The sequence below is a fragment of the Muscardinus avellanarius genome, assembly GCF_963383645.1.
Source record: "Muscardinus avellanarius genome assembly, chromosome: 10".
NCBI classification, from domain to species: Eukaryota; Metazoa; Chordata; class Mammalia; order Rodentia; family Gliridae; genus Muscardinus; species Muscardinus avellanarius.
In genome coordinates, this window is record NC_137796.1 from 111,331,965 (window position 1) to 111,358,038 (window position 26,074).

The 26,074-nt window shown below is 53.5% G+C and overlaps 1 protein-coding gene across 1 annotated transcript; it reads left to right on the forward strand.

Annotated features, from left to right (window-relative positions):
* Positions 1 to 20,428: 20,428 nt before the first annotated feature.
* PRSS27 (serine protease 27) lies at positions 20,429 to 24,684 on the forward strand (the record flags this gene model as incomplete). Its single annotated transcript, XM_080703992.1, has 4 exons — positions 20,429 to 20,574; positions 23,486 to 23,757; positions 24,052 to 24,221; positions 24,391 to 24,684. 4 exons carry the CDS (start codon positions 20,429 to 20,431, stop codon positions 24,682 to 24,684), a joined length of 882 nt encoding a protein of 293 aa, XP_080560118.1.
* Positions 24,685 to 26,074: the final 1,390 nt, after the last annotated feature.

The following is a 26,074-nucleotide window of genomic DNA, read 5'->3' on the forward strand; positions in this document are numbered from 1 at the left end:
CCTCAGAGCCAGGACCTACCCCCCAGGTGACCTGGGCAGCTGAGTCATGCCTGCCCAAGAGGAAGCTTGGAGAAACTAGCTCAGACCACCCCCAGGGGTGCGGACCTTCTCCCTCCACGTTCCTCCTCCCCCTCTTCCCTCCAGGGAAACGGTGACTCTGCTAATTGCTGTTAATGAGCAGCCCGGCCGGAGCAGGCAGGTTTCTCCAGCCAAGAGGCCGAGGCTCTGGGTGGGGAGCTGCAGGTGTGTGGGGAGAGGCGGTCAGCACCTGCGATTGGGTCACCCAAGTACCACACGCTGCACGGCCTCCCACTCCTCGCCCACAGCTCTTCCTGGGACTTAAACTTCCAGAGGCATCTCAAGTTAGCAACCCCGAGGCCCTCAAATCCAGCCACTCTCCCCAGCTCCCCAGCTTAGAAAATGGCACCGCCATCCGGATTGCTCACGCCTTAGCTGGGGGTAGTCTCAGACCCAGCCTCTCCCTCCCCACTCACCCACACCCAGCCAGCCACCATTGTGGCTTCCTAGACCCTGCCGCTAAAAACAAACTAGCCTATCTTCCAAGGACCGATTTCTAACCACCGAAAAAATACTACTATTTGCTGGCTTGCGCCTCCTGTTTGGGGAGCTTTCTCTGTCTGTTTACTCTCCTTTAGCTTATTTCCTTAGAACCTATTTCCCATTGCCAGGGAAAAAACTCACTGCTATTTAGAAATGGGCGCTGGCTGGCGTTTCCTGTTTGGGGAGCTTTCTGAAGGTGGGCCATGGGCATTTCTCTTAGATTTAACCTTGTGAGACTAAGAAAGCATATTGTAAGGTTATCCTGATTGTCCGAAATGGGAAACAAAGGACCAGGATAGAAAAATCAGAGGGTTAAAGTAAGTTGTAAAGCGTTGATGGAATGTTTGTTTGTAAGTGTTATCCTAAGATTGTCCCAAATGGGAAAGAAAGGACCAGGATAAAACAAGAGGGTTAAAGCAAGTTGCAGAAGGTCTGTGGTAAGTTGCAGAGGGTCTGTGGTATGTGTGTTCGCATATGTGATGAAGGTGGATTATTAAAAGGGTGTAGGTTTCTAATAAGCCTATCGCTTGTGTATTCCCAAAAGAAAAGTGCTAACGCTCAGCAGCAGGGGTGTACTATGGATAGAAAGCTTAGCAAATTACTTTTGGCAATGAAATTGGGAGACCCCAAAGTCGGTAATAATTCTCTAAAACTGGCTTCAAGGTTGTTTACCGGAAAAAGTTACAGGAGACTAAATCGTATCATACAGGGATTTGAAATTTGCTTGAGAAATTAATTCCAAAAGCTTGTTAAGTCCACCAGGCATGCAATCTAGAGACACATGTCCAGGTGAAGATTGGCAGCTTGGTTTCACTCATGCCAGGGGAAGCTTTTAGGTCTTTTCTGACTGGGACATCATCCTAGATAAATGTTACCCTGTTGTCAGCTGACCAGCAAGTTTTAAGTAAACTTCAAACAGTGCCAGAGGAAAAGGGGAAATTCTGTTTTATCAGGACCTGGTGCTCATCAAATCATCTAAAATCTTTATTCCAAAGCCGATTTCAGGTCTCCACAGCACTAATTTCTGGATTCACGTGGCGCAAAATAAACTTAATACCTCCCACTTTTGTGTGTTTCAGCCTAAGTCAGCAAAACAGGTTTTAATTTCTCATTTAAGTGCTATGTTTAGGTTTTCATGGCTAACCTGTATTGGGTATTGTATCATAGGGTCAAAGCTTCTGACAGACAGAACCTGACAGACATCTACCGAGGCCCTTTGGATCGCCATAGACGCACATGGCCCGGACCCATCTGATTCCCCATGCCAACTACATGCATGAATGTTACCCTAAAGCTGGGGCCCCCCAATTATCTACCTTTGGCCTGACAGGTGTCGGGAAGTTACTAGACAAAGGGGGGAATGTACCAGTATTGGGAATGGCCGAGGAAGATTTGAGAAAGCTATGATTATTAATATATTTCAAAAATTGGGTGAGGGACAAATCTGTGCAAGGACTTGGTTTCTGCCTCGAAGCAGGCAACTATTCCAATGTAAATTAACATAGCTAAAAAGTAATTAACAAGTCAATAGGAGAGGAGAACTAGGCCTTTCTCTATCTAAAGATAGATCTACATAAGCCAGCTAAGATGGTAGGAGGGGTCGACCTTCATGAAAGGAGACACCTCGCCACACCTTTCTGGGGGAGGTACCTTACAGGGACGTTCACCACGCCAAAATTACGTAAACAAGATGGAGGTCATGGGTATAAAAATTCCGGTCCACCTGCTGTATCTGGGAAGTGGTGAGTTGGCCTGAGCCACCCTCCCCCCTCATGCCATTTTGGCACAGGGCTGTAACTATTTTCTGTATTTCTATCTTTCTAATAAACTTCTTTAAATCTTCAGCAACTGTCCAAGCTATGCATATTTATTCTTAGCTTAGGACAAGAACCCGCGGTTCTTCTGTTTTTGGTCGTTTGGGGTCTTGTTATGGGTTGGGGGAAAGTGTGTCCGGGACCCTCGCAGCGGTTCCTGGGGAACAGTTTCCCCACAACCATATTCTCCCAAAAACCATAACAAAAAATCATTAAGGGACACTCTGTTACTCAAGATAATCTCTGTGGAAAATTCCTTTAGAATAAGATAATTCCTTTGAAAACCACGACCCCTGCAACCAAACTGTATAAAACCAGCCTCTGGGCATGAGCTTGGGGTCCTTGTCAAGATCCCAGTGCATTGAAGGACACTTGGACCCCAGCTCGAGCTAGTTCTCCAATAACCCCCTTCCTGTTTTTGCATTATTGTGTGTGGTCTCTGTCACCCTGGAGTCCTGGACTTTGAGTATAACACTTTTATTTTTGCGGGTCTGGGGATGGAACCTAGGGGCATTCACCTTCGAGCTACACCCCCAGCCCTATTTTTTTATTCTTTATTTTGAAACAGGGTCTCATGAGTTGCAAAGGGCCTCACTAAGTAGTAGCTAAGGCTGTCTGTGAACCTGGATTCTCCTGTCTCAGGCTCCCAAATGCTGGGATTACAAGCGTGTGCCACCACTCCGGGCTGTTCTTTTATTATTATCTTTATTTTTTTGGCACTGAGGATTGAATCCAAGGATATTCTACCTCTGATCCACAATCCCTGTTATGGTTGTAAATGGTGCTGTGGGCTCTTTTTCTTATTCAACTAAAGTTTGTTGAGCAGGAAAATTAAAACTAATAGGCAGCTTGGTGCAGCTTTACCAAGTCTTTATTACAAAATCAGTAGGAATTAGAAAGAGAAGACAAAGCAGCCTGCTGGCACGCACGCTGGAGAGCCGAAAATGGGGCTCCCCCCCTTCTGGGACCCCAGCCTCAAGTAGATTTTGTACTGGTATCTTCTTGTCAGTTACCAAGGCGATGGGCTAGTAGCTTATTCCTTAGGCAGATGGTGCCTCTGTCTCCGGACGGCGCGCTTACTAAGCGCAGGTCAAGGATCCACCCGGCCTTCGCCTCTATTGTATCAGGCAGTATTAGTTGCTCATCAAATATGGGTGCTCTGAAGGAGTTCACCCTTCCTACACCTAGGCCAGGTCACAGAGGAGAGGAGGCAACAGAGGCACTGATCACCTCCATACACTTTTAGGGCTGCAGGCTTCAGTTGTCTCTAAGGCTTTCACTGTAGGTTAATCATTAGAACAAAGGGCAAACAGAGAAGGGGCTCCGCACTGCATCGGCTGCGCCCTCCCTGCCCGAGTGTCCTTGTTGCACTCTGACTACGTTTTACATTTTTTTTTTTTTTTTGCGGGCGGGGGGATGAATCCAGGGGCATTTGACCTCTGAGCTACACCCCCCGCCCTAATTTTTTATTCTTTATTTTGAAACAGGGTCTCACTGAGTTGCGGAGGGCCTCGCTAAGTAGCTGAGGCTGTCCACGAACCACGATCCTCCTGTCTCAGCCTCCCGAATGCTGGGATTACAAGCGTGCGCCACCACGCCCGCTTACGTTTTACACTTTGGAAATTGATACCAGAGCACTTTCTAATACTGGGCACAACCCCCAGTCCTCTTCTTTAAGTTCTGAAACAGAGTCTCACTAAACTGCTGTGACTGGCCTTGAATCTGCAATTCTTCTGTCTCAGCCTCCCGAGCACTGGGATTCCAGGTGTGTGCCACTACATCCGGCTTGCTTGCTTGATTGATTTATTTATTTATGGTGCTGGGGATGGAACCCAGGGACATTCTACCTCCAAGTGACACCCTCAGCCCTATTTTTATTCTGTATTTTGAAACAGGGTCTCACTGAGTTGCAGAGGGCCTCACTAAGCAGCTGAGGCTGTCTGGGAACAGTGATCTTCCTGTCTCAGCCTCCCGAACGCTGGGATTACAAGTGTGCGCCACCACTCCAGGCTGTGTTGCTTCTTAAATTTAATACATTTTGGCATCTTCCCATGTCAATAAAAAGTTTATAACATGATTATTAATGTCTATATAATATTCATCATGTGAATGTATAATTTACTCAAGCCTGTGCCTGCTGAAACCGGACAATTATTCCTCTTACTGTTGTAATGTGATGTGTCAATAAAACAGTCTCCTTCAAAACTCTTTGAGAGCATCGCTAATTACTTCCTCAAGTTAGATTCCTAGAAGGGAAACAGCGAGGTCAAAGGTTAGGGACTTATTTGCAGCTTTTGAGGATACACATTACCAAACTCTGCTCAGGAAAGGATGCACAGTGACTGGTTTTTCTTCCCTTTCTTTTTTTGGTACTGGGATTGAGCCCAGGCACATTCTTCTCCTGAGCGACAACCCGAGCCCTTAGCTTGGCATGGCGGCGCAAAAGCCTGTAATCCCAGTACTTGGAAGGCTGAGATAGGAGGATCACAGGTTCGAAGCCAGTGTCAGCAACTTAGACTCTCAGCAATGTGTCACCAACTTAGAAAGACCCTGTTTCCAAATAAAAAATAAAACAGGTCCAGCCGGGCGTGGTGGCACATGCTTGTAATCCCCGCACTTGGGAGGCTGAGACAGGAGGATCGCACAGGTTCGAAGCCAGCCTCCGCTACTTAGTGAGGCTCTCAGCAACTTAGTGAGACCCTGTTTCCAAATAAAGTATAAAATAGGTCTGGGAGTATAGCCCGGAGGTAGAAAAGCCCCTGGGTTCCACCCCAGTACCACAAAAGATTAAAAATAAAATATAATAAAACAGGTCTAGGGGTAGATCACATAGGCAGAAGGCTCCTAGGTTACATCCCCAGTAACACACACACACACACACACACACACACACACACACACAGCCAGACCAACAGGATCTCACTGGGTGATGAGTCTCACTACTTACTGAGGCTGTCCTCGAACCTGCAATCCTCTGGTCTCAGCCTCCCAAGTGCTAGGATACAAGTATGTGCCAACACACCCAGCTTAATTTTTTATTTGGAAACAAGCTCTCACAAAGTTGTTGAGGGCCTGGCTAAATTGCTGAGACTGGCTTCAAACCTGCCATCCTCCTGTGCCAGCCTCTCAAGTGCTGGGTGTGTGCCCCACACCTGGTGTTTTCTACCTTTTATTTACCAGAGAAAAATAAAATGCAACAGGACATGGTGGCACATGCCTGTAAACTCAGCAACTCAGGAGGCTAAGACAGAAGGATCACAAATTCGAGGGCAGCTTGGGCAGTTTAATGAGACCATGTCTCAGAATAAAAAATGAAAGGGCTGGGGGTGTAGCTCATTGCTAGAGCTCCCCTGGTGTCACGGTTTGAGATGTCGAGGTGGGTCCTTATTCTTAGCTAGTTTAGAAAAAATAGAACTATACTGCTGCAAGCTTAAGCAAATTTTATTACAAAGGTAAAAAGAAGGGACAAGTCGATCAAAGCACTGCGTTAGAACACAGTGGAGGCCCTGAAAGGAAGACACTGAAGTCTCTGCACGCGTAACTTTTTTATAAGAGTTCATTATCTCCTTCCTCCCATCCTGCTTAGCCAGTAGTCCTCTTTCCCACCAAAGGCAGATGCAGGCCCGCCAGTCCTCTCTGCTGTGTGGTCCTTTCCTCACAGGGACAGATGAGTGCGCTCAGTGTATTGGTTAATGAGGTCAGGGCTGCATGGAAGAAGCCGCTTTGTCTTTGATTTTACTTTTAAGTACTGTCCACCTGTGTCCTTGGTGAGTTTTTAGCCCTTTCCTATCTCTGTCTGCTAAAAGTTGCTTATTATGTTTAAAAACTTGTCTTACAATAAAGAAAAGAAAGGCACAGGAATATAGTCTTTTAAAGTATGAAGGTTTTGGGCTATAACTATTTTGTGTAATTAGTAATTACTATCAGGTTAACACAGCTTACTTTTCCTCTTTAACTTTAGCCTAAACTATTGTGAAAATCCACGTAATTCTAGTGTTCAGCTGGGCTGACAGCCAACTCTTGGCTGACCGAGGTCAGTCCTGGCTACAGCTCTTGGCTGGCAGCTTAGAGGCAGAGACGGATTCTACTGTTGTGCCTGAGCATGAGAGCTTGTTCTTTTTTGGCAATCAATACAGCTCTTATTAGCGATCAATACAATCAATACAGCTCTTATTAGCGATCAATACAATCAATACAGCTCTTATTAGCGATCAATACAGGCTTATTCCCTATCACTGGGTTCAATCCCTGGTACCGCCCAAGGAAAAAGGGGAATCAGGACGCACACCTTTGCCTTTCTACCCTGGTTGGGCTTGAAGACTCGGTCTTTCTTGCTCTCAAGGCAAGAAGTAGGTTTTTGGTCGCTAATGATTCCGTCCGAGTCTGCGGTGAAGCCCAGCAGTGCTTTGAAACCGGAGACAGGCAGGGGAAGGGTTTCCCAGTCCAGAAGGGGGGGACCTGAAAACCCAGCAAAGTTCCACGCGGGGGCGCTGCTCGGGCGCTCCTCCGGAGCAGGTCTGGGCGTGGCCGGAGAGGCCTCCCTGTCGGACTCCGCCCCTCAGCCGCCTGCTCCGCGAGGGGCGGGCTGTACTGCCAGCCGGCGTCGGCCCACTTCCAGTAGCCCCATGCTCCCCTAAACACTGCAGGTTTTCAGCCACTGCTCTGATAGGGCCAATTGTAAGTCGACTATGGGGTGGTTAAGAGGCATTTCTCCGAAGCGGAGACTGGAGGATCACGGGTTCGAGGCCAGCGTCAGCAGCTCAGTGATATTCTTATTTGAAACCCTGTTTCAAATAAAAATAAGGAGGGTTGGGGTGTAGCTCAGAAGTAGAATGCCCCTGGATTCAATTCCTAGTACCAAAACAAAACAAAAAATGAGGCACTTATCTAAGCCCCAGGTGTCCTTTACTGCCCGGCTGCTCCAGCCCCTCCACCTCAATAGCAAGTAAGAAATATATGCAGCCGGGAATGGCGGCGCAAGGCGGCGCAGGCTTGTAATCCCAGCATTCGGGAGGCTGAACCAGGAGGATCAAGGTTTGAGGACAACCTCACCTACTTAGGCCCTTTGCAACTCAGTGAGACCCTGTTTCAAAACAAAGAATAAAAAATAGGGCTGAGGGTATAGCTTAGGGGTAGAATGTCCCTGGGTTCCACCCCCAGTACTGCAAAAAAAAAACCAAAACTGATAATAATAATAAATGCAGCCCAGGCGTGGTGGCGCACCCTTGTAATCCCAGTACTTGGGAGGCTGAGAGAGGAAGATTCAGGTTCAAGGACAGCCTCACAACTTAGTGAGACCCTGTTTCCAAATAAAGAATAACAAAATAGGGCTGGGGGTGTAGCTCGGAGGTAGAATGCCCGAGTTCAATTCTCAATACCGAGAAGAAAAAAAAAGCCTACTTGAGAGGCTGAGACACGAAGACTGTGAGTATCGCAGGTTCAAGGCCTGCATGTGGTAACTCAGCAAGACCCTGCTTCAAAATAAAAAATAAAAAGGGCTGGGATAGAGCTCAGCTGTATAGCACCCCTGGGTTCAATCCCTAGTGTTACAGGAAAGGAACAAAAAGGAAAGGAGAAGAGAGGAGGGAAAGAGTTCATGTCAGGTGCAGCGGCAAAATGAAAAAGGGCTGGGAATGGTCAGGCGTGGTGGCGCGCGCCTGTGATCAAGCACTTGGAGACGAAGACAGGAGGATCACAGGTTCACAGACAGCCTCAGCAACTAGCAAAGCCCTCTGCAATTTAGTGAGACCCTGTTTCAAAATTTAAAAAAGCAAACATCAGCCGGGCGTGGGGCGCACGCTTGTAATCCCAGCATTCGGGAGGCTGAGACAGGAGGATCGTGGTTCGCAAACAGCCTCAGCTACTTAGTGAGGCCCTCTGCAACTCAGTGAGACCCGGTTTCAAAATAAAGAATAAAAAATAGGGCTGGAGTGTTGTTCAAAGGTAGAATGCCCCGGAGTTACATCCCCAGGACTGCAATAAAAATAAATAAATAAATAAATAAATAAATAAATAAATAAATAAATAAAAAATAAGGCTGAGGGTGTTGCTCCTAAGTGGAATGCCCTCATTTCAACCGGGGGGGCTGCACATGTATCTCAGCAGAGAGCATTTGCCTGGTATGCACAAGGCCCTAGGTTCAATCCCCCCACAGAAAAACGTTATTACCTGTGGAGACAGAGGGCTTCCATGTTCTCCAAAGCCTGTTCTCAATGCTTCATGCCCGTAAAGAATCGGTTGTTAAGTACTCAGCTCAGGTGAGAACTAACTTGAACCAGTCCCAGGCTCACTGGGTTGGGACAGTGGCTAACACCATGTTGTTCCCCTTCTTCCTCCCAACCTGACCAGCCCCTGCGTCCCTCCAAGGTTGCCTCCCATGGGAACCACGGCCTCTGCCTCCCATGGACCCACGGCCTCTCGCAGAACTTTTGTCCGAGTCCCAGTGTGCAGGGCTGAAGCTGCCCCCAGAAGCACCCGGGCTTCTGTTCAAACAACTTCTGGCTGCTGCGCTCAACACATCACCTCACTCACCCTCCTTCTCCTGCCCAGAGCATCATCTTCCCCTTTGTACTATGAGGAAGCACGTCATACAGGGCAGGAGTTGGCCGCGGTTCATGTGGCTTGCAAATAGAAATGCCAGGGCCATTTTAAGACCTCAGGAAACCCGGAGCGCCAGGTGTGGAAGTGCACACCTGTGTCCCCAGGATTGAGAGGCTGAGACAGGTTTGAGGCCAGCCTCAGCAACCTGGTGAGGCTCTCAGTGAAAACCTGGAGCGTGCTCAGCTTTGGAGAGAGACCCGTCAGCAGAGGAAGTGCAGTGGGTCTGTAACTGTGTGGTCTGAGTTGCAGTTGACTGGTGGACAGAGTTGTTTGGAAGACATCTAATAAATATTTTCCATTTGGTGGGTCCCTTTTCCTATTTGAGAGTAAGAATAAAATTTTCAGGACTCAAGACACTTTAGTAATGCCTTTACTATCCAAAGACTACGACACGCTGAAAACCTGTAACAGATACCTCTGGGTGCAAATAAGAGAGCTCGACTCACACTGGCTGAAGCAAATAGTATGACTGTATTGTTGTGACTTCACCGTCCCCGGAAGCACCTGTCCAGGAAGACAAAGGTGCGAATAACCTTACTTCTCGGGTTCAGAATCCACCTGGAACCACACAGCTCAACAGGGCCCCAAACCTCACTTCGTCCTCCCGCCCCTACTCTGAGACACTACACACCCGGCTCGCGGGCTGGCCGGCTGTTCCGCCGGCGTTTGCAAGGGGAATGGCGCACCGGGGGCCGCGGGGAAGCAGGCCGAGCCGAGCCGCCGAGGCCCGCCGGAAGCGGGGCGCCTCCCCGGCTTCCCCCGGGTGCTGCGGCCTAGTGACGCAGGAGGAAGCCATCCTCCCCGTCCCTGCTCCCTAATCCAGTATGGGGGAAATGTCGGCTAATTGCAGGGTGATTCATCTACTCCGACCCACTACCGCCCGGGCAGCCCCGCAGCCGCGTGGAGTGCCGGGAAGGCCGCCGACTTCCGGCCGCAGAGGCTGCCGGGCCAGGGCGTGGCCGCCGCTGCCGGGTGCGCCTGCGCGGCGGGGCGCGGGCTCCGCGAGCAGAGCCCGGATGTTGGGGGCGGGGCCTGGCCGGCGAGGGGCGTGTCCTGGGTCTGCCGCGCCCGCCCCGGAGGCGCCTGGAGCCCGCGGGTCCGCGCTGCCGCGCCGGCTCCTCCGAGGCCCGAAACGGAGGGATGGCGGAGCCGCGCCCGCGTCGGAGCTGCAGGCTCAGGAGTCTTGCGAGATGCACGTTTTTTGGTCTTGGTTTTGCTTTGGTGGTTCTGGGGACTGAACCCAGGACGCTCGCTCTCGGGCTACACCTCCAGCCCTTCTGTTTGTTTAGTGTTGGAGATGGAACCCAGGGCATTCCACCTCCGAGCTACATCCCCAGCCCTATTTTTCATTCTTTATTTTGAAACGGTCTCACTGAGTTGCAAGGGGCCCCACTATGTAACTGAGGCGGGCCCCGAACTGGCATCCTTCTGTCCCAGCCTCCCCAGTGCTGGACTGACAATCGTGCACCAAGCTGGCTTCCAGTCCTTTTTAAATTTTTTTTTATTTTTTTATTTATTTTTTATTTTTTTTGTGGTACTGGGGTTCCTGGAAGCCCTTCTACCTCCGGGCTACACTCCCAGACCTATTTTTACATTTTTATTTGGAAACAGGGTCTTCTACCAGCGCACATGGCTGGCTTCGAACCTGCGCGATCCTCCTGTCTCTGCCTCCCAAGCGCGGGGATTACAAGCGTGCGCCACCACGCCCGGTTTAACATTTAGATATTTAATTAATAAGTTATGTTAAAAACAAGAGAGCCGGGCGTGGTGGTGCACGCTACTTAGTGAGGCTCTCAGCAACTTAGTGAGACCCTGTTTCCAAAAATAGGTCTGGGAGTATAGCCCCAGGTAGAAAGCCTCTGGGTTCCACTCCCAGTACCAGAGAGAGAGAGAGAGAGAGAGAGAGAGAGAGAGAGAGAGAGAGAGAGAGAGAGAGAGCGCGCGCCGGGCGCACACTTGTAATCCCAGCATTCGGAGGCTGAGACAGGAAGATCGCAGACCCAGGACAGCCTCATCTACTCAGTGAGACCCTGTTTCAAAATAAAGAATGAAAAATAGGGCAGGGGGTGTAGCTCAGAGATAGAATGCCCCTGGCTTCCATCCCCAGTTCCGCCAAAAAAAAAAAAAGGGAGGGGGTCTGGGTGGGTGTAGCTCAGAGGTAGAGAGATAGAATGCCTCTGGAGTCAACCCCAAGTACCACAATAAAAAAATAAAAAATAGGACTGAGGGTGCGGCTCCGAGGTAGAATGCCCTAGCTTCAATCCCCGGTACTGGAAAACAACAACAAAACAAAGACGGAGCCCAGAGTGGTGGCTCAGGTCTGTAATCTCAGTACTTGGGAGGCTGAGACAGGAGGATTGAAAGTTCGAGGCCAGCGTCAGCAACTTAGCAAGATCCTGTTTCAAAACAAACAAAAAAGTGCTGGGAGTACAGCTCAAAGGTACCATGCTCCTGGGTTCAATCTCCGGCCCCCACCCCACACAGACAATAGAAAATACTCAAAATTCACGCTGCCTAATCATTTTGCTCCATTTTACTGTAAGTTACTGGGCTTGTCTGCTCTGTGTATGTGATGAGTACTTAATGACACGCTAGTGCACATGTGTTTCAACTGCAGGTCAGCGACGTCGCACTGGGGCCTGGTATCGGCTGCGGGGGGAATGCTGGCCTCCAGAGATCGCCGGCTTCAGGAATCAGGGCTGTGTTTGGTCTTCTCCCAGGAAGTCCCTGCTGAACACCGTCCTGTACACCCTGGAGTCTGACAGGAGACCGGGGCCCTCTGTGAGCACTGGCCCATCTCCTCCCGAGGGCTCCGTGTGCGGGGAAGGGGAAGGGGAAGGGAGGAATTACCTGCTCGACTGGGCTCTCCCATTTCCTAAGAACAGCTTGTCCAACTGACCCTGCCCGGGACACTCACCCGGAATGTTTCCCTCATTATCCTGCCCCCGCCGGGCAGCGCACAAACCTTGAATACTCATAACTGAAGAAGTTTTGAAGGTGAAAGTTAACCAGGAAGGATTCTGAGCTGGTGGTGATAAAACCTGAACTTTGCTTTAGGGTGAGAACCCCATCTGGGTGGAGGGTGCTAAGGGCCTGGACTTTAGCCAGCGCGTGTTGTGAGCCGGACCTGGACCTGCGTGGGGAGGGAGGGAGCTACAGTCAGGAAGCCCCCAACCTGGGTTTCAGGTGAGAGATAGTAAACAGATAGTCACTATGAGTGATAGCGCACGGTTAAAATGGAGGCCAGACAGCCAAAAGGTGACTCGGTCCATGTGGAGCAGGACAGGAGCTGAGCAAGGCCCATCTCACCCGGCCTGGGAAGTAAGAGGGGAGCCCGAGGGCAGCAGGAGCTGGTAGGAAAGGAAGCGAGACCTTCACCTCTCACTGCTGACGCCGGGCAAGGACGTCAGCAGCGCTGGGCGCACGCCTGTCCTCCCAGGGATCGGGAGGCTGAGGCGGGAGGATCGCAGGTTTGCAGCTGGCCTCAGCAACTTAGTGAGATCCTGTTTCAAAATAAAATAAGAAGCCAGGTGTGGTGGCGCACGCTTGTAATCCCGGTACTTGGGAGGCTGAGACAGGAGGATCACGATTTTGCAGAAAGCTTTAGCTACTTAGTGAGGCCCTCCACAACTTACTGAGACCCCGTTTCAAAATAAAGAATAGAAAATAGAGCTGGGGATATAGCTTGGAGGTAGAATACTCTTGAGTCCAATCCACAGTACTGAAAAAAAAATAGATATACTATTTTCCAAATTCATTTGCTTTTTTTTCCTGCGGTACTAGGAATTGAACCCAGGGGCATTCTACCTCTGAGCTATACACCCAGCCCTATTTTTTAAAATTCTTTATTTTGATATAGGGTCTCACTAAGTTGATTTTTTATTTTTATTTTTTATTTTATTTATTTATTTATTTATTTATTTATTTATTGCGGGTCTGGGGATGGAACCCAGAGGCATTTGACCTCCGAGCTACACCCCCTGCCCTATTTTTTATTCTTTATTTTGAAACCGGGTCTCACTGAGTTGCAGAGGGCCTCACTAAGTAGCTGAGGCTGTCTGCGAACCGCGATCCTCCAGGTCTCAGCCTCCCGAATGCTGGGATTACAAGCGTGTGCCCCACGCCCGGCAAAGTTGATTTTTTAAAAGATGTTTTGACTCGATTTAAATTTTCCCTACTGGTTTGAAATGACATTGCCATTTTGTAAGATACTTCTGTAAATATCTGTCAGGGCAAAATGTACTTCTCTTGAAATTCCAGGGACGTCTGCACCACCGTGGCGGTCACCAGGAGGCCGGGAGCCGGGCGGCCGCACCCGTGCCGGCACCTCCAGGAGCCGCGGACGGCCTGCAGGGGGCGCTGGCGGCCTGCGCCTGGGGCCGCCCTGCCTTGAGCAAGTTAAGAAAAAAGAAAAAAAACAGTAAAAGAAAAGACAGAGAAAGGATTTTAAAAGATTCTCCCGCCCCACCAATAGTCTCCAGGAGCAGGTTGGTCGGTGAGCTAATATTGGACATAAGAGAACGATGCTGGCTGAGGGACTATCTTGGCTCCTTGTTTTCCTTCATAAACTGGGGATTGAACTCAGTGGTCTCTGCCACTGCGCTACACCTCCAGCCTATTTATTTATTTATTTATTTATTTATTTATTTATTTATTGTACTGGAGATTGAACCCGGGGGCATTCTATCTCCAAGCTACACCCCCTGCCCTTTTTTTTTTTTTTTTTTTTTTTTTTTTTGGTGGTACTGGGGATGAAACCCTTCTACCTCCGGGCTACACTCCCAGACCTATTTTATATTTTATTTGGAAACAGGGTCTCTTAAGCCAGGGAGGCTGGTTTCGAACCTGCGCGCTCCTCAAGTAGGCTTGTTGTTGTTATTGGGGATGGAACCCAGGGGCATTCTATCTCTAAGCTACACCCTCAGCCCTATTTTTTATTCTTTGTTTTGAAACAGGGTCTCACTGAGATGCAAAGGGCCTCACTAAGTCGCTGAGGCTGTCCGTGAATGGCGATCCTCCTGGCTCAGCCTCCCAAATGCTGGGATTACAAACGTGCGCCACCACGTCAAGCTGGGAATGTCATTTTTATAGATTCTCAGAAAGCCATTGCCCTCTGGGACACCCCCCCCCCCGCCCACTATCTTTCCAAATATAAGTAAACCAGCTGCTAAGGCCTTTGGTCAGATGTTCCTGGGTGAACTTACCCGTGCCGAGGTCCTGGGGGCAAGGGGACCGCCCCTTTGAGAAGCGGACACATCGCTGGGCCAAGGGCCAGTCCCTGCCCACTGCTGCCCCACTTCCCCAGCCTGACCGGCGGCAGCAGCATTCCTCAGCTCCGAAGGGGCAGCCGAGGTTCCTGCCACAGCTTCAATTTGCATTTATTCAAGCACCGCACCTGGACGTTTCTCAGCAAGTCATTAGCCAAATTAGTTTCCTCTTGGCGACTCGTGTCCTTCTCCCATTTCATCTTTTACATTCGGTGTTTGTTTTGTTTTTCCTTTCCTTGTGGAGCGAGGGATGGGACCCAGGGCCTTGAGCATGGCAGGCGGAGCTCTGCTACGGGCAGTGCCACCTGCACCCGCACGCAGTGTTTGTGACCAACGTCTGTGTTTTTTTTTGTTTTTTGTTTTTTGTTTTTTGTTTTTGCGGGTCTGGGGATGGAACCCAGGGCCATTTGATCTCTGAGCTACACCCCGTGCCATATTTTTTATTCTTTATTTTGAAACAGGGTCTCGCTGAGTTGCAGAGGGCCTCACTAAGTAGCTGAGGCTGTTCCCAAATCGCGATCCTCTGGTCTCAGCCTCCGAATGCTGGGGTTATGAGCGTGCGCCACCACACCTGGCTTTTATTTTTTATTTTGAAACAGGGTCTCACTAAGTTGCGAAGGGCCTAAGTAGCTGAGGCTGTTCGTGAACCGTGATCCTCCAGTCTCAGCCTCCCGAATGCTGGGATTACAAGCGTGCGCCACCACGCCTGGCTTGCCTGGCCCTTTTTTCTTTTACTTTCTTTTCTTTGTCTTTTTTTTTTTTTTGGTGGTACTGGCGTTCCTGGAAACCTTTCTACCTATGGGCTACACTCCCAGACCTATTTTATATATTTTTTAAAATTTGGAAACAGGGTTTCTTAAGCCAGCTAAGGCTGGCTTCAAACCTACGCGATCTTCCTGTCTCTGCCTCCCAAGCGCGGGGATTACAAGCCTGCGCCACCACACCCAGCCCTTTATTTTCATTATTTATTTATTGGTGCTGGAGATTGAACACAGGGTCATTCGACCTCTGATCTATACCTCCAGCCCTTTTTTCCCCCCCTCTTTTACTTCGAAACAGGGTCTTGCTAAATTGCTAAGGGTTTTGTCTTGTTTTTTCAGTACTGAGGATTGAACCCAGGGACTTTCTACCTCTGACCTTCAACCCCAAACTTATATTTTGTTCTTTATCTTGAAATGGTCTAAGTTGCAGATGACCTCACTACGTAGCTGAGGCTGGCTGGAAACGCAATCCTCCCATCTCGGCCTCCCAAGTACTGGGATAACAAGCGTGCACCACCATGCCCAGCTTTAGGGTTTTGTTAAATTGCTGAGCCTGGCCTTGAACCTGTGATCCTCTTGTCTCAGTCTCCTAAGTACTGGAATAATAGGCATGCACCATTGTATCCTGATTATTTTTTATTTTGAAACAGCGTCTTCCTAAATTACCATGCAGTGGGCTCAAACCTGAGATCCTCCCGCCTCAGCCTCCAGAGTACTGAGATTACAGGTGTGCAGCACCCAGACGTTTTGAAACACTTTCCAGTTTATAGTTACACCTTTTCCTCGCTCACAGGAGACTTGCCGGCTCTGTGCCACAGGGCGGGTCTAGTTCACCTCTTCCCCATACCTAGAAGGTTGGGCACTTGTTGCCAAACTTACCTGCTGAATGAGAGGATGGGTGGATGGTGGATGGTGGATGGATGCATGGATGGATGGATGGATGGATGGATGGGTTGATGGGTGGATGGTGGATGGTGGTTGGTGGATGGTGGATGGTGGATGGGTGGATGGTGGTTGGTGGATGGTGGATGGGTGGATGGATGCCAGTCCCCTCTCTGCACTTGCTTGCCCGCCCTCCTTCAGCCACCAGCACAGCCCAGCGCCCGTGCACTCAGGGACTCCCATGCAGGGGCGTCCTGAGTTGGGGTGGTCCGCACTCTGGGGGCTGGTGGAGTGAAGGCAGGCCCGGGCGGCCCCTGAGGGCAGGGCCGTGCCAGTGGGGACACTGAGGTAGGCTGGGCCTGGCGTCCAGAGCTCTGTCCTGCACCCCGACCCTGACCCACGTGCTGTCCTTCCTGCTGGCCCTCCCATGCCTGCGCCCAGCCGGTGGGCGGCTCCCTGGGGAGAGGTGGCCAGCGCCGGTGCTTCTCCACCCCACAAGCACCCCACCTTGCCTCTTTTGGGGCCACCCTCCCGTCACAGGTGAGCCCAATTGCAGGTCACTGAGGCTGGGCACACAGTAGGTGCTCAGTACACACGACACAGGCGGCTGAATGGAGAATGCAGGGGAGGGCCCCTGGGTGGGTGCAGCGAGGTGGGTGTCTGCACCCCGGGATGCGCTGGGGTGAGGGTCTGGCCTGCAGGGTTCAGGGGGTTCAGGGCCAGGTCACAGAGCAGCTGGGGTGCTGGGCACCTCCTTCCTGCTGGAGAGGAGCTAGGCGGGCCGGGCCGACAGGTTGGGCGGCATAGCAGGTCCAACTGTCACCTACAGCATAAAACCCCACTTCATGGAGCCCGCGCCTCTCGACCCAGGAGCTCCCGCGCCTGACCCCGGCTGGCCTGGCCCACCAGGCCTGAACATGAGGCGGCCCCTGGCGCCGGCGCTGCTGCTGCTGCTGAGCCTCGGTAAGTCCCAGGGCGGGTCTGGGCAGGCGCCGCCGCCCTGCAGGCCCCTCTGCTACCCTGGCCCCCACCCGCTCCCTGGGCCAGTCCTCCCCTCCCCGCCATGGCCGGGTCCTGGGCCCACAAGAAGCTGTCCCTCTAGAGGCCTGCAGGAGAGAGGAGGGGGTTGTGGGCGCAGGCCTGGGAGGCCCCCAAGGCAGGGCAGCAGGGCCTCTGCCCACTTCCTCAGGCACGCAGCGCGCCGCATGCCGGGCTCAGCCTGCTTCCTCACCCAGTGGCCCCGTCCCCCATGAGGACACGGGGCTGCTTGTGTGTGGCTTTGAACCCAGGCCTGCTGAACTCCAACTCCCTGGGCCACCGAGGGGCTGAGCTGAGCTGCCAGAGGGCCTGGAGGCCGTCAGGCTCCGCAGAGAGCTGGGGCACAGGGCGCAGGGCATCCACCCTCCTGCCACGTCAGTCCTGGGCCAGGGTCAGCAGGCTGCAGCCCCTCCCCGCTGGGGAAACGCTCCCACATTCCTGGACCAGCAAGGCCAGCCCAGCAGCCACTTCCCTGACCTCAGGTCACCTCCCAGGGCCAGATCGCCACAGACCCCCGCCCAGCGAGGGCCTGGCACTCCTGCTCCTGGGACGGGAGGGCACGGGGCAGCTCTGTGGCAGGTCCCAGCCTCCCCCGCAGCCTCCTTCCTGCCCAGCAAGGACTGGCACTCCTTGAGCCCAGCCCCACAGGGCTGTGAGCTGTGGTCACTATAGCAGGCCTGGTCAGCGATCCAAAGTGGGACAGCGGCTGGCCCTTGGCCTCTAGCAGCCATGTCTAGAGGCTGGGCCCCGCGTGGCTGCGGCGCTGGGCCAGCGTTTGCACCAGGCCCTCAGGCCTCATGATAGGCAGGGGCGGTGTTGGAAACCTAATGAAATGGTGGCACATTCAACTGGACATGTGGTGCCCACCTCTAATCCCAGCAACCCGGGAGGCTGAGGCTGGAGGACCGTAAACTGAAGGCCAGACTCTGGCCGGGCGTGGGGGCGCACGCTAGGAAGCTCGGTACTTGGGAGGTCGAAAGGAGGGTCAAAGGTTCGCCACCTGCCTCAGCTACCTAGTGAGGCTCTCAGCAACTTGGTGAGACCCGGTTTTCAAAGTCTAAATTAAAATTGGCTTGAGAATGTTGCTGAGAGATAGAATGGCCTGGGGTTCGATCCCCAGCACCACAAAACAAACAAACAGTAATAAAGGGCTGGGTGTAGCTCAGTGGTGTAGCACCCTGGTTTCAATCCCTAGTACTGCTTAAAAAGAAAATGATAACAATAATAAAAAAATACTAAGTTGGACATGTTGGTGCGTGCCTATGATCCTAGTACTTTGGAGGATGAGACAGGAGGATCATGGACCAGTTCAAGGCCAGCTTTGGCAATTTAGCAAGGCCCTCAGCAATTTAATGAGACACTGTTTCATAAAGTTAAAAATAAAAAATAGAGCTGGGCCTGGTGGTGCACTCCAGTAATCGCACTATTTGGGAGGCTGAGACAGGAGGATCGAAGGCTGGAGGACAGCCTCAGCAAGTATTGAGACTCTCATCAACCTAGTGAGACCCTGTTCCAAAACAAAAACTAAAAATTGGGCTGGGGGTGTAGCTTGGAGGTAGAACATCATTGGGTTCAATCCCCAGCAACACACAAAACACACACACACACACACACAATTTACACTCACACACACACACACACAATTTACACTCACACACATACAACACCAAGATGGGGGGTAGCCCTCTCGGAGGCACCTTATGAGTTGCAGAGGGCCTCACTAACTAGCTGAGGCTGTCTGTGAACCGCGATCCTCCCATCTCAGCCTCCCAAATGCTGGGATTACAAGTGTGTGCCATCATGCCTGGCTTATTTATTTTACTTTTTGTGGTACTGGGGTTGAACCAAAGGGCATTCTACTGCTGAGGTATACTCCAGCCCTATTTGTTATTTTTATTTTAAAACAAGGTCCACTAGGTTGATGAGCGTCTCAGTCCTACTTGCTGAGCCTGGGCTCTGTGTCCTTGAGCCTGGGTCCTCCTGTCTCAGCCTCCCTTATTTAAAAGTAAACCTGTGCACCTTCCAGAAGAGTCCAGGACACACTTCCTGTTCCCCACGCGCCCTGGCTGGCCCCGCAGGCCCCCCTTCTGCTTGGCGCCCTCACTTTGGGAGGCGGTTGTCTTGGCCTGAGCCTCGGCCTCTGGTGCCCTGACCACAGCCTGCCCCGCCCGCCCTGCAGTCCCGGTCCCCAAGTGGCGCTGAGGACTGCGGGGCTGGGAGCCTAGCAGGAAGAACCAGGGTCCCCGAGCATCCTCAGGGCTGCCACACCTGTGGCTCTGTGAGGCCACTTTGTGTTGCTGGCCCTCACCACCCTGGGGTTGGCCATCTTTTCTGGCCGGAGTGAAGCAGGGTCAATCCAGGGCCCTAACCTCCAGGAAATGCCGCGGGTGGGGGGAGACCTGGCTGTCCGAATCCCCAAGAAACAGGATTGGGAGAGCAGGGCTGAGAGGCCTCTCTCCCGGGCCGGAGCCCTGAGCACAGCTTCTAGGACGGGTTAAAGGCTGAGCAAGGGGTGTGGAGCCGGGTAATGCCCCCAGAACACCCTACCCCCCACTTTTTTTGCTTGCCCCCTACCAGCCTGGGGTCCTGGCCTAAGGGAGGGCTCCGTTCCCAGAGTCAGGAGTCTGGGCAGGTGGCCCCATGGCTGCTGGCCGGCCCTCTACTGCAGAGACAGCTGTGGGGGGCTGGTCGTGTGGGCAGCATTTGGAGACCTGCTCTCCCTGGGAGCCTGCTCGGGGTAGGGGGCACAGGCAGACCCTGAAGCTCTGGGGCCAGGGCCGGCCCCAAGCTTCAGACTAGGCCGGAGTGGGCTGTGGAGGGGCAGACCCCACAGGGATTAGAAGGGACTCCCCGTGCCCCCCGTGGGGAAATGGAGCCTGTCCTGGTCCACTGCCCATGGGGGCAGAGGCTGGAGTTTCCTGGCCTTTCCTGCCGGTGGGAGGGGAGAGGGAGGGACAGGGGCGCTCTGAGCAGCAGGTGTGTGAGGGAGGACGGCCCTTGGCCTCCACAGTTTGCTGAGGACCCCTTTCTCCCATTTTCAGGGACTCGAGGGGCCACAGCACCAAGAGGTAAGTGGGCTTGACTGAGACACACAGGACTGCCGGGCCCCCTGCACATGTGTGTGCATGCACACACATGCGCATGCACACACACACACACACACACACACACACGGAACAAGACCTGGAGGGAGCACACAGGGCGCCAGGGCACAGGCGGGAAGGAGAGGCTGGCCACACGCCCAGCGGACGGAAGCCAGGAGCGCCCGCAGCAGAGCTGACACTCCTCCTGTACCCCAGTGGCCCTCGGGCACCCACCCTGTGGAGGGCACGACACTCCCACCACTCCCGGGGCGCCCCGGCGCGGGCTGGGGATGAGGTTGTCTTGACCCCAGCGGGTGGCCGGGAGAGGGCCCGCCGGTCAGGTCGGGTGGGGGCAGGCCTGGAGCCAGCATCGGCCCAGCCCCAGGGAGCCTCCTGTGTCCCCAGCGTGCGGGCGCCAGAGGATGCTGAGCCGCATGGTGGGCGGGCAGGACGCCCTGGAGGGCGAGTGGCCCTGGCAGGTCAGCATCCAGAGGAACGGGAGCCACTTCTGCGGGGGCAGCCTCATCTCGGAGCGGTGGGTCCTCACCGCCGCGCACTGCTTCACCAAGTGAGTGGCCCGGACCACAGGACGCGCCCGCGGTTCAGCACCGGGGACAGCGCCGGTGGCCGCGGACCAGGGCCCCTGCCCGCCGCCCGGCGCCCCAGGCCCCGGCCAGCCACGCCGCCCAGCCAGGAGCGGCCCTTGGTGCAGCCCAGCCCGGCTCCCACTGCAGCCGACCCTAGTCCTTGCTGGGTGGCCAGGGGCCAGCGAGGCCCCGGCCACACCTGGAGTCCCGGCCCTGTGCACACTACAGCTTCCCCGCCTCAGGCACTGGCTGGGAGCTTGGAGAGCCTGAGCCCACCGGGCCGGAGCGCCCTCTCTCCTCCAAAACTCAGGCTACTTGTGTGGCCTCGGAGCGCAGGGCCAGGCCCCTCCCGCCATCCCGCCATCCTGCCATCCCGCCAGAGCCCAGGCTTCGCACCTCCTGTCTCTGCAGCTCCACAACTCTTTTACATTTATTTATTTATTTATTCATTTATTTATTTTGGATGGAACCCAGGGGTATTCGACCTCTGAGCTACACTCCCAGCCCTATTTTTTATTATTTTGAAACAAGGTCTCACTGAGTTGCAGAGGGCCTCACTAAGTAGCTGAGGCTGTCCTCGAACTGCGATCTTCTGGTCTCAGCCTCCTGAATGCTGGGATTAAAAGCGTGCGCCACCACGCACGGCTGCAATTCTTTTAAAAGCCCATGTCTAGGCCAGGCTTGTAATCCCCGTGCTTGAGAGGTGGAGACAGGAGGAATGCGCTGGTTTGAAGCCAGCCACGCTGGTTTAAGAGACCCTGTTTCCAAATAAAAATAAAATCGGTCTGGGAGTGTAGCCTGGAGGTAGAAGGGCTTCCAGGAACCCCAGTACCACCAATAGACAAACAAACAAATAAATAAATAAACAAAGAAAAATAAAAATTAAATAAAAGCCCATGTCTAGCTGGGTGTGGTGGTACGCACTTGTAACCCCAAAACTTGGGAGGCTGAGACAGGAAGATCATAGGTTTGAGGACAGCTCAGCAAGTAGTGAGACTCTCATTAACCTGAGACCCTGTTTCAAAATAAAAATAAAATAGGGCTGGGGGTATAGCTCTGAGGTAGAATGCCCCTGGGTTCCATCCCCAGTGACACACACACACACACACACACACACACACACACTCACTCAGCCCATGTCCAGGCTGATACTGGAGGAATGCAGATGTAGGCCAGTACCTGGTAACTTAGCATGACCCTGTTGCAACATAAAAAGAGGGCTGGGAATAGTCAGGTGTGGTGGTGCACACTTGTAATCTCAGTACTTGGGAGGCTGAGATGGGAGGATCAAGGTTCACAGTCAGCCTCTTAGTGAGGCCTCCATAACTTAGCGAGACCCTGTTTCAAAATAAATAATAGCCGGGCGTGGTGGCGCAAGCTTGTAATCCCAGCATTCGGGAGGCTAAGACCAGAGGATCGCAGTTTGCGGACAGCCTCAGCTACTTAGTGAGGCCCTCTGCAGCTCAGCAAGACCCTGTTTCAAAATAAAGAATAAAAAATAGGGCAGGGGGTGTAGCTTGGAGGTAGAATGCCCCGGGGTTCCATCCCCAGAACTGAAAAAAAAAAAAAAAATCCGGGCGTGGTGGCACATGCTTGTCATCCCCACACTTGCGAGGCGGAGACAGGAGGATCGCGCAGGTGCAAAGCCAGCCTCCGCTACTTAGTGAGGCTCTCAGCAACTTAGTGAGACCCTGTTTCCAAATAAAATATATTTTTAAAAAAAGGGCCGGGAGTAAGTATAGCCTGGAGGTAGAAAGCCCCTGGATTCCACCCCCAGTACCACACACACACACACACACACACACACACACATGCACCAGCGTGGTGGCGCACGCTTGTAATCCCCACGCTTGGGAGGTGGAGACAGGAGGATCGAGCAGGTTTGAAGCCAGCCTTGCTGGCTTAAGAGACCCTGTTTCCAAATAAAAATATAAAGTAGGTCTGGGAGGGTAGCCCGAAGGTAGAAGGGTTTCCAGGAAAGAAAAAAAAAAAGAAGAAAAAATAATAAAATAAGGCTGGTGTGTGGCTCAGAGGTAGAGCACTCCCGGATTCAATCCCCAGTTCAAACAAGACACACTCAGAATCTTGGGGTCAGAGAGAGCGGGCGGCCTGCCAGCCCTGGCAGGGCCGGGCCCACTGCAGTCTGTGGGTGGCCCTCTCCCTCAACTCTCACAAACAGGCTGATCAGGTAGGACCGTCACCACCCCACCCTGCAGACGAGGAAACTGAGTTGCAGGGAATTCGGGAGGTGATTTGTCAGGGTCACCTGTGGCTGGGAGTTGATGTGGCAGGTCCCCAGCTGAGGCCCCTGTGGTGTTTTTTTTTCTTTTTTTGTGTATGGTACTGGGGGTGGAACCCAGGGGCTTTCTATCTCCCGGGCTATACTCCCAGCCCCCTTTTTAATATATTTTATTTGGAAACAGGGTCTGCTGAGAGCCTCACTAAATAGCTGAGGCTGGTTTTGAACCTGTGTGATCCTCATGTCTTAGCCTCCCAAGCGGGGATTACAAGAGTGCGCCACCACGCTGGGCTTAGTGGTCAGTTTTGTTTTTTTGCGGGTCTGGGGATGGAACCCAGAGGCATTCAACTTCCAAGCTACACCCGCTGCCCTATTTTTTATTCTTTATTTTGAAACAGGGTCTCACTGAGTTGCGGAGGACCTCACTAAGTAGCTGAGGCTGTCCGCTAACCATGATCCTTCGGTCTCAGCCTCCCAAATGCTGGGATTACAAGCGTGCGCCACCACGCCTGGCTTTGTGCTGAGGTTTTTGAAGACAACATGCAGAGGTGACGGGCATCATGGCGGGCATGGGCACCGTGGCGGGGAGAGGGTCAGCCAGCCCCGCAGGTGCCCGGGGGCCACGCCAGCCTCTGCGCTTCCCCTTCCCACAGCACCTCCGAGACGTTCCTGTACCGAGTCCTGTTGGGGGCACTGCAGCTGCTGCAGCCCGGGCCGCACGCCGTGTCCGTGCGCGTGAGGCGGGTGCTGCGCAACCCCCTGTACCAGGGCATGGCCTCCAGCGCCGACGTGGCCCTGGTGGAACTCGAGGAGCCAGTGCCCTTCACCAGCTACATCCTCCCCGTGTGTGTGCCTGACCCCTCGGTCAGCTTCAGGGAGGACATGAACTGCTGGGTGACCGGCTGGGGCAGCCCGAGCGAGCAAGGTGAGGGCAGGGCCGGGCGCCTGGGCCGGGCAGCTTGGGGGCTGCTCTCAACGTGCTTTTCTGAGATTGACACACATGGTCGCATGGTTGCTATGCAAAGGGTGGGGAAGGGATGGGAGAGATGCAGCTGCTTCCAAAGGAAGAGGCGGACAGAGGGCGGGAGGCGGGAGGGAGGCCGAAAGCCCAGCGGTCCCGGGAGGGAGGGAGCGGACGCAGCCCCACAAACTCCAAACACAAAAGGAAACCCAACGGGGTCCTCAGACCCTGAGCTGCAGACTCCTCCGACCCTCCCAGACCGCCTGCCCAATCCAAGGATCCTGCAGAAACTTGCCGTGCCCATAATCGACACACCCACATGCAACCAGCTCTACAGCAAAGACACCGAGTCCGGCTTCCTACCCAAAGTCATCAAGGACGACATGCTCTGCGCCGGCTTCGCGGAGGGCAAGAAGGACGCCTGCAAGGTAGGGTGTGGCCGTCGGCCGGCTGGGGAGCCTGGGAAAGGGCGGCTTGGCGACCCAGGCAGTCAGGCCTGGGGTCTGGGGTGGGCCCGGGGAGCTGCGTCTCCATCCACCCACCAGAGCAGGGACCCTGGGCACTTGGGCTGGGCTGAGGGGCCTCTGCTTCCCCCAGGGCGACTCCGGGGGCCCCCTGGTGTGCTTCGTGGACCAGTCCTGGGTGCAGGCTGGGGTGATCAGCTGGGGCGAGGGCTGTGCTCGCCGAAACCGCCCTGGTGTCTACATCCGGGTCACTTCCCACTACGACTGGATCCACCGAATCATCCCGGACCTGCAGTTCCAGCGGGGGAGGGCTGACGGCCAGCAGCGGGGGCCCCGGGGCCAGCCGGCCCTCGGCCAGAACTCGGCGCCCTGCCCGGCCGCCCACCTGCTCCTGCGGCTCCTCCTGGCGCTGCTCGCCGTGCTCTGAGCCCTCCCAGAGGCCCCCGTGGTGAACAGCTGTAAATAGTTTTCCATTCACCCCTCTCTCTAACCTATTTTATTTGGGGGGGGGTACTGGCAATTGAAATCAGAGACATTCTACCTCTGAGCTACACCCCAGTCCTATTTTGTATTCTTTTATTTGAAACAGGGTCTAAGTTGCAAAAGGCCTAAGATGCTGAGGCTGGCCATGAACCTGTGATCTTCCTGTCTCAGCCTTCCAAGTACTGGGATTCCAAGTGTGCGCCCCACACCCAGCCAACGCTGTTATTTTTATTTATGTTCACGTTCAATAAAAATACTTCTGGCTGCCCAGGTGGGGTTTTAGGGGGTCTGGGTGAGCTCTGAGCTGGGGCATGATTGGGGCACTGGGTTCCTGGAGCGCTAACCTGGAGGACTCACCCAGGATGGGGCGTCGCTGGGCCCCAGGCTGTCCTGTGACGCTGCTCTAGACCTCCCGAGGTTTCCCTGTTGCCACCCCATACCTCACTTTCCCCTTGAGCATCTGCTAAGAGCCGCCCAGCCTGTGGACAGCGGCACACACAGGCAGAGGCTGCCCTGGCTGCACAGGACACAGGGTGGGGAGAGGAAGCGGCCTCATGCCTTCTTCCTGGACCACCCCAGACTTCTCCAAACAAGGTCGCCCCACAGTGAAGGTGGTGCTGCCCTGAGCTGTGCCCAGGCCCTGGGCTCCCCTGCCCCACTCCTGGGTGCTTCGGCACATACACACACACGCACGCAAGCGCTGCCTGCCCTTCTGCACAAGGAAGCAGGCCCCCTCACCTGGAATCCACCACTCCTGCAAGCACGGGCCGCCTTGCTGTCCTCCGGCTAGGCCCGCCCACCACCCGAGCCCGGCCCCACCCCCACAGCGAGCTCACAGGGCATTTTTTTTTTTTTTTTTGGTGTAGTACTGGGGATGGAACACACCCCATTCTATCTCTGAGCTACACCCCCCGCCCTATTTTTTATTCTTTGAGTTGCAGAGGGCTTCACTAAGTAGCTGAGGCTGTCCGTGAACTCCGATCCTCCTGTCTCAGCCTCCCAAGTGCTGGGATGGCGAGCATGGCTACCGCACCTGGCTCTCTGGCCATTTTTTTTTTGGGTGGTGCTGGGGTTCCTGGAAGCCCTTCTACCTCAGGGCTACACTCCCAGACCTATTTTATTTTTTGGAAACAGGGTCTCCTAAGCCAGTGAAGCTGGCTTCGAACCTGCGCGATCCTCCGTCTCCGCCTCCCAAGCGCGGGGATGACAAGCTTACAAGCGTGCGCCACCACGCCCGGCGCTCTCTGGCCATTGTTTTTTTTTTTTTTTTTTTTGTACTGGGGGTGGAACCCAGAGGCTTTCTACCTCCGGGCTATACTCCCAGACCTTTTTAA